The 14,206-nt window shown below is 43.6% G+C and overlaps 1 protein-coding gene across 5 annotated transcripts in view; it reads left to right on the forward strand.

The window, feature by feature from the left end:
- Positions 1-14,206, forward strand: part of LOC114065708 (follistatin-related protein 4-like) — a 169,594-nt gene that overhangs the window by 138,441 nt on the left and 16,947 nt on the right. For all 5 annotated transcript variants that reach the window (XM_027899820.1, XM_027899816.1, XM_027899818.1 and 2 more), the window contains 3 exons: positions 5,305-5,425; positions 12,142-12,303; positions 13,293-13,427. In XM_027899820.1, coding sequence (XP_027755621.1) covers positions 5,305-5,425; positions 12,142-12,303; positions 13,293-13,427 — 418 coding nt within the window. The remainder of the gene's footprint in view (positions 1-5,304; positions 5,426-12,141; positions 12,304-13,292; positions 13,428-14,206) is intronic.

A 14,206-nucleotide genomic window follows, 5' to 3' on the forward strand; every position in this document is an offset into this window, starting at 1 on the left:
AGCGAATGGCACAGAGCTGATTGTTTAGAGCCCAGCTTGTTCACTTCTAAATCAGAGTTTACGAAATTCCTTAGAGTTTCTCAAGGTCTTTGCAGGCTCTAAAGGAGAGGTTAAGTGGAAAATGACTTCTGGCAGTACTTTCAGAATATATAGTCTCACATTTGGCCATAATGAAGATTGCAGAAATTGTATCCACTTGCATTTTTAGAGGCATGTACCTACCATTGATTTTCCTTGTAATGTTGTCTCTGAGTTTCTCAGGATATAAAACTCACCCATTTTTTTATCTATATTATAATTACACAACTATCTAAAGAGTTCATTTCCATATGTTCAAGCCAAGAACTTTTTTTTTTTGGCTCGCCAGCAAAGTCTTATGTTGTGTTAAATTCTTTGAGCAGAAAAACAAGAAAAGATAAATTAAAGTCCCATCAGGCTGTGTTTGCAATAGTTTTCTGGCATTTGCTTAAGGCTGAATTTTTCTCCATGTAAATGACTAAAGTGATAGCATGTGTAAAACCAAGAACAAATAATATTAATGAAGCATAAGTTCTCAGCTTGTCTCTGGAAATGAATTATTAAAAACACCAAAGAAAGTGATTTAAGAGCCCATGACTAATTTAGTTTTTATTATTTTTATATGAATCACTCGTGAATCTATTGTAAAGAAAAGATCAGAGACATTTGATTAGTGAGGAGAAATCGTTTCCGAAGTGATAGCCATTGTTGTAGATTTTGAATAATAATAGTCTTATTAAATGCTTGGATACATTTCATTTTAAAATCCTGTAAACATTATCAGAGAGAGAGAGAGATTTCTGGGACTCTGAGGATCAGGCAAGCTTTTTTCTCATAGGAACTAGTGAATACATCTTAGTGACTGTGAAATCAGGGTGGTGTTTTTCTTCCTTTGGAAGTTTGGATGGTCTTGGAGCAAGCTGGAAGGTGGAAGGTGTCCCTGCCCATGGCAGTAGTGCCAAACTTCCTGGAAAACAAGAGAGTTGGCCAACAATGGGAAGGGTTTAAATGTTGGAACAGCCCCCAGGTGTGTTGGAAAGCCTCATGGAAAAGCATCTGCAAACAGGCAGAAGAAGGTGGGTGGTGGGTGCCCAGGATCCATACCCAGGGTGAACGTGGCTCCTCACCCCCAGCTCCCTCCTGGGGGTCAGAGCAGGAGATTTGCGGTGTTACAGTGGCAGATTGGGATTCTCTTGGGACAGAATGTGAGAGAGTTCCACAAGCAGTGTCGATGTTTCCGTGTCTCCAAGCGCGGTGTCCCCGAGCCCCGGCAGAGCCCGTGACCAGGGAGTGCACTCGAGTGGGAAGGGGGTAAATGAATATGGAACATCCTGTGTTTGGAGAGACCGATGCCTTGGGTAATCAGTAGTGATGGAAAGGGAGTACAGTACCAAAAAAAAGGTACATAACCAGTTTCTGGTATCTGCTTTGTTGTTTTATGGAATTGACTGTGTGAATAGCAACTATTTTTTAAAATCTTTTATGGATTACTGAGCTGTTATCAATGTAAAAGGCAGGGTGGTACATTTTTTTAATCTTGAAAAGTTAAAATATGTTCTAAGGTCATTTAATTAGTCCTTTAGTTGAAGGGTAAGGCATGAAAGAAGCTCATAAAGGGCAGAGAACATTTCATTGGAAAAAGAGAGAGAAAATATGAGACAAACTGCTGAAGAAGTCAATTTATCAGCTGCCGCTTGTCAACCTTATCAATTATGAGAAATTATAGGCATAGATTTCTGAGGGTTTTTTATCAGAATGTGTAGAATTATTTTATAATGAAATTCATAAAAGAGAGGTGATGAACACCCTGTGCTTATCTGGCTGCTGTGATGCAGAGTTCATCACTTTGTGGAGTTAGATGGGTTCTGCCTCTGGTTTCATCATTTCTGTTTCTTCCTCTTCACAAGAAAGTTCCATCCCTGGAAGTGTCCAAGGCCAGGTTGGATGGGGCTTGGAGCACCCTGGGCTGGTGGAAGGTGTCCCTGCCCATGGCAGGGGGTGGAGCTGGATGGGCTTTGAGATCCCTTCCAACCCAGCCCATTCCGTGATTCTGTGACTCTGAAAATTCACCTTCAGTGGTCAGTGAGGAAAACCATGTCTCAGAAGTTACTTTTCTTGCTTTTCTCCTGGTTGCCTATTCCTTTTCATGGGACAACACATTTAAATGCCTTTCCAGTTCACTGGAGTTGGGGTAGGGGCACCGTAAATTCTTCCCGTTCCCTCTGCTCACCCCATCCCAGCAAACAGAGTTAATTTACACCCTCTTGGCAGTGGCCAGAGAGGCAGCTGGGCAGCTCCTCCCCAAGGCAGCACGGAGGGAGATGAGATACATCCCAAATCTATCCCCCAGCTTCCCACTGTGCCCCAGCCCTCCTGACCGGGACGAGTGCAAGACACAAAGTTAGAGGCTGTTCAGGAATCAAAGACTCATCATTTCTTTTATGCTCTGGGGCTTGGATTTTACAGCACTTCCAAATATACCCTTATGAAATACACACAGAAAGTGCTTGTGCATAAGAAAGCAGCCAGAGATATAAAATGTAGCTGTGAAATCCTAATGTACTAATTATATCCACGGGGAAACACGAGGAGGAACCGTGAGCTGCAATAAACACACGCAAAGAAGAGCCATTAATTTCTTAGAGAATTCAGACTGGTTTTTGTAGCAACAAGAGGTTCAGTATCAAACCTTTAATCTCTTAATCACTTTTTTCCTTCCCACATCTAACACTTTTCATTTTTAATAATGCTATAGTCTTATATGAATTTACTGTGTGTGCAGATTCTAATGCAGGGCTGATAATTTCCTTCAGTGCCCGACATAAATGATGCAGTGTTAACCTAAATCATCCTTGATAACTTTCTTTAAGCACTAGAAATCAGAAAATATTTTTTAGAAGTCATAAACCATGTTTTTACTAATGTAAGCCCCTCTTTTCAAGAAAAACACATTTGGAGAGGGAGAGAATAATACCATAGTCTTGCAGCTGTTTGTTTTTGCAAGGGTCTTTACTTATATTAATACATTTGTATGCATTGGAAAAAACAGATTGTCCATAAAAAGACAATTACAGAGCACAAACCAAGCACTCAGAATATGTTTCTGAGATGTCTTAAAGGAAGAAACATACTTAAATAGAGAAGATTTTATTGTCCTGTTTTTCCACAACTCCTTATAAATCATTCCATAAAAGTAGCCATCCTGCTTTTATTGATCTAAACTCAATTTGAGTTTCTTTTAACTTTTAAAAACTGTTATTAAGTCCCCTCCAGTGCAAGCATTTTCTCTATCTCATGCAAGCATCATTTGAACAGGGTTGATATCTTTTCTATTTGCAGTTACTCATGCATCTTTGCTTCCTTCAGGGAAGATCTAACTGACCAGAAAACAGGCAAATGCTTGAAATGGGGATTTTTGAGTAGATATTTGTAATAATGTCTTGGGTAGCTTAACCAGCTTATCCCATAGTGTAGATGCTAAATCTGCCTGACACCAAGGTGCCAATAATATCTGAGATGCTTTTGATGACAGATAATGGATTTCAGATCGTCTGTGGATTTACTCTGATTCTTTGTAATTGTTGATCTGTTTGCCAGCAGAGCCAGGTTATGGTTATGTCTGTGTCTTCTCAGGTGAGGGTCTGTGCTTTGGGAAGGGTTATTGTCCTTCTGGTAAGCTCCATATTTCTCAGGGTTCACTCGAAATGTGCCTTAAAGCATGTCTAAAAACTAGGCAGGTTCTCAAAATTCCCTCCCCCCTGCCAGTGCTGACCTGCCACTGAGAGGAGAGGCACGAAGACGCTTCTCTAGTGCCAGACAGAAGGGTTTGGAGGAGATTCAGGAGCCGGCAGAAGTAGTGCCAGATCAATCCATACTGCAAGAGGTGGGCTCCTTTGTACTTCTCCTGAAGGTGCCAGCTGGCATCTCACGTCGGCTGCAGAACCGCAACTTCCTTCCAAAAACGTTCAAAGGGTGGTGGCTGGGAAGGAAAGCTTCAAACTGCAAAGCAGGTGCACCCTGAAGAGGCAGGAGATGTGAGATGGAAGGAGCCCCAAATGGTGTTGGTTTAGAAATCAGCCCATCCGGTGATCAAACAACTGCTGCTTGTTATTTCTGAGCACCTGCCAGGCGTTGGCAGCAGCAGCGGATGGGGGTGGTTCCTTCTCCATCCTCACGAGGGGAGGTGGAGGGACAGGTACAGATCTCTTCACTCTCAAGAGCAGTGACAGGACTCAGGGAAACGGCTGGAGCTGTGTCAGGGCAGGCTCAGGGTGGATCTCAGGGAAAGGTTCTTCCCCCAGAGGGTGGTTGGCACTGAACAGGCTCCCCAGGGCAGTGGGCACAGCCCCAAGGCCGCCAGAGCTGCAGGAGTGTTTGGACAACGCTCTCAGGCACGGGGTGTGACTCTTGGGGTGTCCTGTGCAAGGCCAGAAGCTGGACTCGATGATCTTGATGGGTCCTTCCAACTCACCATATTCTGTGATTCTATGACTTTGTGTTGGAGCTGCCATGGGTGCAGCAGAGAAGCTGCTTAACATACCCATCAGTGCTGTGGTTCTGTTAGCTGGAATTTGATACATAAATATTGAAGTAAATAAATAAATAATGACTTGAAATAAATTCCTAAGCAGAGCACTTGTACAACGTATTCAAGTGCCAAAACATCTCTACTAACTCATGTCCTCCCCATCCATAATCAAAAATTGAAGTAATGCAAGAGCAGATCTAGGAAGATGAAGGGGATGAAGGAAGATACTTGTTAAACATTTACAGATCTAAGCAGGTTTGTTTGAGAAAAGACTTTTTGTCTACTTCCTTGTCTCCCGCCTGGGATATTGTCTGAGATAAGTGACAAACAGCTTCATTTCTTTCTCATAAAGTCTCGAGGCTGCAGTGCCTTTCCTAAGAACCAGCACAGATAAAGGAACTCTGAACCCACCCAAAAATTAGCGTTTTATGCATCTGAGGTTACAGGTAGATATTGGATTCCCCCATAAATTAAACAGCAGGAGCTTGCCATCTTTTTTATGTGCAAAGAGCACCTTGTTAGCAAGCAGCACAAAAGTTTGTGTTCTCAGATGAGTTGCTTTCCTTGCTCTTAAATCGCTGCTCATTTCCTCCCTGCCTGTTGATTCATGAACTTTAAAACCTACTGTTCAGAGCTCAAGCTGTGTCCCCAGGCTGTGATGCCATCAAACCCTCTGAACAGGTAGTCTCCATTCACGTGGTGTTTAAAATATTGTTACTAAATAATAAGGCACCTTCCCTGTGTTCTGTTCCGTACAGGATTTTGGAGAAGATGATTCCCTCTACATCACCAAGGTAACAACTGTTCACGTGGGCAATTACACCTGCCATGCCTACGGCTACGAGGAGCTGTATCAGACCCACATCCTTCAGGTGAATGGTTAGTAAATGGCATGTGTTCCATGAAAACCTTCCCTAAGAGAAGTTGTGTGTTAGCCTCGTTCACCCAGAGGTGTTTAAAGCCAGGGCCCAAATTCTCTGCGCCCGAGCAAACCAGCTCAGGGCTCACTCACAGCACACAGGCAGCCAGAAAGAAAAGTGCCAGGGGGGCTGGGTGGAATTACCTGGGCTCCAGCAGGGATCCTCACTGTCAAACAAGCTGTCACTGGCACTTCCACAGACTTCAGAGCGGTGTTTCAAAGCGTCTCTTAAACTAATTACTACTTTTGTCAACAGAAGTGTTGCCTCAATAACAGCTTCTTCCAGAAAATCCTTTCTGTTGGGCGAAATAGCCCAGAATATGTTATACAAACACAGCAATGCTTCCAAAACGAGCCATCCAACTCCCAGCTCTGTATCAGATTATTGCCCTGCTGTACTCAGCTTGGTTCACTGAGGGCTAATTTACACTGGCCCACTGGGTTGCAAAATGAGGGCAAACCATTTTACGGGTGAGAGGATCACACGGGCCATATTCCAGCATCCTCGTTCACCTCCGTCCCCTGGCCCACATTTGTGCCTGGTGGAATGTGTATGGAGGCTCTGGCTATCTTTCTCCTGACCTCAAACTCAGTCAGTCGGATTTAGTTTAAAATTACATCAGATTAAACCAGCATTTCATCGAGGGAGCAGCCCACGGAGTATCCACCTCCCCAGCAGCAAGATGGTTTTCCAACTTTAAACCCCTGTTTCCACGTGCTAACATGCCCAGCAGTATTTCCAGAACAGGAGACTGGGGCACCCATTGCTAACTGTGGGTAGATTTTGACATACTCTGCTATGAAAGTGTTTATATTTAAGGAAAGTTCAGTAACTTCATTAGAGGAAATATAAGGAAAATTAATATTTAGCCCTTTCTCCAGATGTGTGCAGTCATGCTCAAAGGAGAGCTTTCAACTGGTAAGAGCAGGTGGTTGTACACAGGGTAACAGTGAGAGGAGGGACAGTAGAAAGGGGTATTTATGGATTTTAAGAAGAGCCACGGTGGACTTGAGGTTCAGTTTGAAGTTAAAACCAGGTGTGGTGATGTAAGTGCTCCCCCACCCAGCGAGGACCTGGAGGGGAGCACCAGGCACCCGGTTGATTTGAATGAAAACTGACTTAATGTCTCTACATAAGAATTTGTCATCTTTTGAGAGAGTAAACTGTAAATCTCAGCAATGTGGGTAACTAAATTGTGCAGGCTGCAGCTGGGAAAATAGGTTTCCTTCCTCAAAGTGCTATTTGTTTGATGAATGGCAGTTGAAAGAAAAGCCAGCTAACAACTTAATCCCGTGTCTATTATGTGATGTATTATGAGGCCTGAATGGAGTTTAGTTGGCAGACAACAATGTAGACTTTATCATCACTGAGAATAGAAGGCCCAAAGGCTTTGAAACTAAAACCAGAATGAGAGGAATGCTGGATGGAGCGTGGGGAGGGGGTGAGCTGTTCCATACTCATGCCTGCCACTTAGATTTAACTTGTTGTTGAAAGATCACATTTTCTTTTTAAGTGGAAGTTTCACACCACAGCTGCACGGGGGGTTTTCTTACCGATAGAGAAATGCTTTTATACAAAAAAAAAAAAAAAAAAACCAAACCACACTTTTCATGTTGGCTTTTTAATGTTGCTATACAGTCACTAAATACTGAATAAAATGCTATGCATTCTAGTATCAACCCAGGCTTGCTAGAAAACACTGCAGGGTCTAGGAATCTTTGTCTTACAGCATCTGATATTCCTGTGTGTGCCATTAGGCTTTTCAAAGCCAGGTTTTTGCAGTTCTTGATGTGGCTGGCTGGCTGCCCTCATCACTAAATTCTCTCCTTTTCTGCCTGTGTCCAGCAGCTGATGCTGGGGTGACAGCCCTTATGGCAGGACAGCCTTGCTGGATTTCAGATGCATCAGGGGGTTCCCAAGGCAGAGCCCTCTGCAGGGAAGCCTCAGTTTTCGATAACTTAAAGGACAAATTGAGGAATTTTTCTTGACAGGAGTAGAGGGGAAGAAACTGAGCCAAACTGAATAGAGTGAAGATGCTGAGACTCTAAGTGTGGTTGATGGGCTCTGTTCAGCGCTGGGGCTTGTCTCTGTCAGTCTGTATCAAACTGAAAACTCCATCTTCAACACAGGAGGGGTTTTGTTGCTTCCCTGTGCTGGACTAGAACAGTAAGAGAATGTGACAGAACTAAGTCAGCCAGAGCTCGGGTGTATCTGCTCTCCTGTCTCCTCTGGGGAGGCACTGATCTACTTTTACCATCAAAAACACGGGGGGTTTTTTATTCCACAAAAAAAATTATCAGAAAAAAAAAAGTTGTCAGATTTTTTTTTTTTGACAGCTCCCAAATTTGTCTGTTGGGAAAGAATAGAGAAGGAAGAACCGACTGGAAGTAAAAGGGTTTCTCCCCAACCCTTCCCAAGCTCACTGTGTCTGTACAGACAGTTCCAAACTTTTAGGCTGTTTTTCAGTGAATTCAGTGTTTTCAAAGCTGCAATAACTCTCCCAGTGTCCTTGGATCCTTTTTGTACTTCCTGGGCTCTGTCTTGCTGTTCCCACTGACACCCACCAGTCCAGCTTACAAAAGAATCTGATCCTAGTTCTATGTGCTCTCTTGATATGCTTTTATTGAACATACTGTATTCTCTTTAGCCTGCTTTCTGCTTTGCCTCTTTTTAGAACATAACACTGGCTTTTGCATTGATTAAGGGATATAGAAAGTTAGGAAATATAAGCTTAAATAGAAATTTTGCAGCCCAATTTTGACGACATCAGAAGTTCCTGGGATTTGGAGCTCTGCTAGTGCTCAACTGCTCGTTGCTTTGCAGGAACTCCCTTTGCATCAGCCGCTTCAGGATGTCCCAAATAACATGGGTAGGTCCAGTGCTCATTTTGACAAGCAGAGATGAGAATCCTGGGAGGCAGAAAATGTGAGGACCACCAGATGAGTGCCCCAAACCACTGGCTCACATCTGGGCAAGGGAGCACCCGTGAAATGCAGCCTGTTTTGATGTGGGTGGTTTGTGTTGAGCTCATCAATCTTGGCATTCACAGTTAGTGGTAAAATTTAAGTCAGTGTATTTATACATCTGGCCCCTAATGTTTTTGGAAGAAAAGAAAATGCTGAAAGGCAGTGTTTAAGCAGTTTAAGAATGAAAAATTCATTTTGTGTGCTGGTATCTTTGATCAGGAGAAGCCAAGAACAGTAGGAAAATTATGTTCTCTCCTACGTATGGATATTGCTTGGGAAATGTGTACAGCATACACTAACTGTAGGGAGGAAAAGCAATTTATCACTTTCAAGAGGAAAAAAGAGTTGCTGAGGATAAAGAATCTCATAAAATTGTAATCAACTATGAAAATTGATAGTTTGCAAATCAAGAGACTGCTGAGTGTAGGGCATCATTTTCCTTGGTCCTTGCACTCAGGAAAACATCAGCATAAATCAGAATATTGTATTCCTTGAGAACGATTTTAAAAAGCCATTTGATCCTCAGCCCAGTGATAAGGGTCCAATAGGACATGTTTTGCAGCAGCAGGGAGGGGTTGTGAACACGGATGTTTTGTTGGGGTGGCTGTTCAAGAGAAAACCCCCCAATGCTGCAAACTCCTTTCAGGTCATAAACGGAGAGAGTAAAACCTCTCCAGTAAACGACTAATCTGTTAATTGTTCCTACACCCTGGAGTGTTCAGCTCCTGCAGCAGCAATGGGTGTCTGTGGGCCTTGGTGCCACCATCTGTGCTCATCGTGTGCTTTATCACCTGAGCCGCTTTAGTGGGATGGATTGGGCTGCTCACGACGGAGGGGCTGCTCAGTATGCAGTAACAGGCAATCTACCCAATCTCCTGCTTGTTTCAATGCCTCTTTTTTCCTACTTTGCTTAAGATAATGGCATTTTTATATTGCCCTTGGCTGCAGACACAGTAATGGTTAGCAATGATATATATCCACCGAGGGGAAAAAGCAAAGGGTAATCCATATATCCTAAAGTCTGGAGCTGAGATCTTTGCAAGTTTAAAGTAAAATGTGCTTACTTGGTATGTATTAATTTGTAGCAGGGAAAATAAAAATGCATTCTGCAGTTTGCTGTTATCACAAGGCATTTGCATGCAATAATTTACCTGGGCAGTGAAATAGGTAAGACAAGGGAGAAAAAAATAAAAAGTTTAAAAGTAGAAGGAGCAGGAAAATGGTAAGAGAGCAGGAATGGAGGTGCAACACACCTTTTTTTGTAGATGAAAAAACCCCAGTTCCCTTACTAATCACTCTTGAAAAGACACCTTGCTATAATTTTAAGGTAAGCTAATTTTCATGCAGAGCATTGATTCGGTGTCTAGGACCTCTGAGCTACCCTTTGCATTATAAATCTATTGTGTTTTCAGCCCTGCAGGTAAAATAGGTGGATTAGTCACGGGCAGACTATCAAGGTGTGAGGCAAAAACCTGTTTGGTGAAGGAGTGCCCTAATTCTGGGGATCCCAATGGTTGTGACCATCATGGGGAGCACTGGCACGAGAGCCCAGATGGACAGGAAAGCCCAAAGCAAACAATGACAAGAAAATATCACCCCCCACTGGCTTTGAGAGCATTGAACTGGTGATGACTGGGATGGGCTCTGTCTCTGAGAGCTGGCAGGTGAGAAGGAGACACTAAGCTTGGAGTGAGATTGCTCTGATGCCTTTGGCCATGTGGGATCTCAGCCAAATCGATTGGTTTCACCAGGATTTGGGCACCTGACCTCCCTGGATGTTGTAAATTTTTTTCCTCTGCTTTTACAGGAGACCCAGCACCTTCCAGCTGTGAGTCTGAATGAATCTCGTGGGCTTTCAGTGCACCTCAGTTAGTAAATCCTTTCATTCAAAAAAATGTTACTAGTAGCAAGCAAGTAATAGGTGAGACAAGCATTGAGTGCAGGACCTTCGTAAAATTCTGCCAGAGTGGACAAAAATTACTGTCTTTATCCTGTCGTGCCTGGAGACACTGACTCAAGAAATTTAAGTTCATTTTCTAAGGTACTGATGAAATGACTCTCAGTCTTATTCCCTGGAATTGCTTGGGCACTGTGTCTCAAATAAACACAGGGATGGCTCCAACAGCCACCAGCATCTCCAGCAGCAGGTCCCTTCCCCTGCTCTCCTTCCCCTTGGATTTCCTTCCAAGCTGACAGCTCAGCTCTGGTTGGTGCTTGGCAGTTGGTGGAGAAGACAGAAGTAAAATCTCTCTCTGTGGTAAGACCCATAAAAAATAGAAATAGGAAGATGGAAAGTGTGTGCTAGAGAAGGTATTTATTTAAACTATCCCCATATGGATATGTAGACACATAACAAGCTGCAAACCCAGATTTTGTTTTATTCTAAAGCAACTGTTAAGATAATTTAATTTTGATAATCCTGGAGCCTATTGATTTACTATACAGAAACAGAGCACTGAGTTTGATGCGTTAAGCCAGTGATTTCCAGAAGAAGTTTGTTATTAACTCATTCAGACTTTCTTAAAAAAAAAAAAAAAAAAAAACACAACCCACAAATTTTCCTCTGTCCTCCACCAGTGCCAGCAGCAGTGGTTCATTTTCCTTGGGGCAGAATTTGGCCCCCCCAAAAAATATCACATCCTCATTGTAGTCTGGCCATGGTTTAACAAAACTATCCAGCTTTTGATAGCTACATCAGGAGCCCCAAAATCTCCTAATTTGGGGGAAAAGTTGACCCCCTTCATTATGAAACACAAACACCATCAACCATGGCACATCCTCACACCTCCTTTCATTTGTCCCTTGAGGTGAAAGAGTCTCACTGGTGTTGCGATACTGCAAATTCTTTTTGAAGTATGGGAGTAAATTGGTAAGAAAGAGTTAATGGGTGGTATTAAGCCTTGTTGGTTTGAGCAGTGGAGGCAACATGATTGAAAATCAATGAGCATCTCTGAAATTGTAATATAATTAGTGGTTCTGCCAATTGAGTATATTAAATGATTCAGAGGGGCCTTCCTGAAACGAGGTAAGTCACTTTTTGAAAACCTCTCAGTGAAAAGAAGTAATTGATAAACACTTCATCTGTTCAGAAAAAGAGGAGGTAAATCTACAGGCTACTTCCTGATGGATATTCAATTAAAATACTGAATATTAGACTACTTCTAATGGGCAAAACCTCCAATTCCTTCCTTACTAGACTCAGTGAAGATTTGGAGTTTACCCTGCAATTTTTAAATAGTGAGTACCCACCTTAGGTTTTAATCCAGCTATTAAGTTTGATCAGTCACTTCATGAAGGCAAGAACAAGCAAGAGGGGTCCAAATACAAAACTGGATCTCTGAGTTGCTCCCTGGCGTTGGTGTGTAAGTTTAATTTTCTGTTCCGGAATCAAAGGATAACAGAATGGTTTGGGTTGGGAGGGACCTTGGAGACCATCTCATTCCACCTTCCACTGGCCCAGCTTGCTCCAACCTGGACTGGGACACTTGCAGGGCTGGGGCAGCCACAGCTTCTCTGGGCACCCGGTGCCAGTGTTTGGAAATGGTTTTGTGTGTCGTGCCCCCAGGCTGAGCTGTGAGGGATCATTCCTGCAGCTGGCACAGGAGGCCATACCATCGTTTGTGTGCCCGGCTGTGGCTCAGGGCTCTCTGCAGCCCCACGGGGTGGCACCGGCGGGGGTTTCAGGTCCCCCGTTCCTGGTTTCCCGCAGTGCCTCCCGTGATCCGCGTGTACCCCGAGACGCAGGCGCAGGAGCCCGGCGTGTCTGCCAGCCTCAGGTGCCACGCCGAAGGCATCCCTAACCCCCGCATCAGCTGGCTGAAGAACGGCATCGACGTCGCGCCCAAACTGTCCAAGCAGCTCTCGCTCCTCGGTAAGGGCAGGGTTTGGATTAATTAAAGTGTTGTAGACGGGGATTAAGGAGGATTATTTTGCTCTTTAAACCAGAAGTTCTTGTACCCTGCTAAGCCACAGTTGCTGGAAATCGTGTTACAAAGCCCCTGTTCTTTCTTTTTATCTCTTTCTCCTGTGAATTTCTGGGGAAAGGCAGTATTGATCGATGTAAGTGGGGAAGGCGTTCTGTTCAAAGGCAGCCCGCCTGCTCCTCCACTGCCTCGCTGCTTGGGTACAGCACATCACAAGAGAAAGGCATGAAATTATTTGAAGAGAAACCCATTAAATTGTTTGTTCAGGTCCAAGCCCACACTGGATGCAGGTGGGCAGAGACTCAGGCTGGGCTCTGCTGAAGGAATTGGTCTCATCTCCCGTGGGTCCCTGTGCAAATGAGGGGGCACCAGACACAGCAAAAGGCAAAAAAGACTTATTTGCAATTTTCTGTGTGAAGGTATTAACACCCCCCCAATACATCAGCCCTCAGCCAGTGTGGGCAACACTGATATCCCTGCATATTGGGTGTGGTAACTCAACATCTTTCAGAGGTTTTAGGCAACGGTCCCACTACAGAAAGCACAATGGTGGGAAGAACTGTAGAGAGATACCTCCCAAACCAAAGTTTTTGGTGATCTGATAAAAAACAGTTTGCAAATTTGAAGTTATTTTTTTTTTTTTCTTCACTAAAGCCAAAGCATTTTTTTTAACAGGAAGAGGAGATAAATGAAATGTAATTTATTGTTGGCTCTCGGGATTGTTCTTTGTTCTTTTCTGGTGTGGAGTGTGTGTGTGCTAAAGGAAAGAAGCAGAACATCGTGAGAATCCCCAGAAAGCTGTAGTTCCACATGGGGAAACAGGGGGAAGCCTCCCTGTGGAGCCACCCAGGGTGGCTGTGGCGATGGAAGGCAATTAAGGGCAGGAACAGCAATTAGCAGCAGTGAGGACCTCTGTTAATGAGTGCCTTTCTTACAGCAAATGGGAGCGAACTTCACATCAGCAGCGTTCGCTACGAGGACACCGGAGCCTACACCTGCATTGCCAAAAACGAGGTGGGAGTGGACGAGGACATATCCTCCCTTTTCATCGAAGATTCAGCAAGGAAGACCCGTAAGCTTCATTTTCCCTGCATTTATTTCTTTAAAGGGTATACAAATGTGACGGTATACATGTAATTTATTAGCTCAGGCCCTTGCATGCAGTTTGTTGGCCTGTTCCATGGGGTAATGACAGTTGTGGCTGCACTTTGATCAGAGGATTGGATGCTTTTTTGGGCAGGAATCATGTAGAGAAGGTACAATCTTGTCCAGGACAGCAGTGCCTTTCGTGTGCCAGAAGTACACTGAGCGTGGGATGGGTAACAGCTTTATTAGAGCAACAAATTGGCAATAATTTTGGATATCAGAGAATCCAAAATGTAGTACTTTGTCAAATTCTATAAATCTCATTGATTTCTGTACAAGACTTCTTCTTTTGAAGCCAGTTACCAGTCGAAGCTCTCAAATATTTAGATGTTTGAAAAATGTCGTGAATAAATTATTTATTTTACCTGTTTTTACATCACTAACCAGCAAAACAGGTTTCCCCTCAGTGTGAAATTATCTTCCACTTCAAAGACAAATATTCTTCCCTCACGTCCCCTGGAGGAGCGTGGCAGTGTTATTGTGACCCCACTGTCCCCAAAACACAAGCACTGAAGGGGGTGATTAGTTGCCCCAGTGGAAGAGCTCCCACAGGCCTGATCCTTCCTAATTCTGCCATCCTAATTACTTGGGAGATTGCCTGGGTTTATGGTGATACTAAAAGTCTAGGTGCAAATGGGATTTTTGCCTCTTTTCTGGCTGTTAATATAGAGCAAAAATTGGAAAGAAAGTTACCCATAAATATAG

Source organism: Empidonax traillii, unplaced genomic scaffold (assembly GCF_003031625.1).
Source record: "Empidonax traillii isolate 1590-97213 ecotype Southwest subspecies unplaced genomic scaffold, ASM303162v1 scaffold689:size842923, whole genome shotgun sequence".
Lineage (NCBI taxonomy): Eukaryota > Metazoa > Chordata > Aves > Passeriformes > Tyrannidae > Empidonax > Empidonax traillii.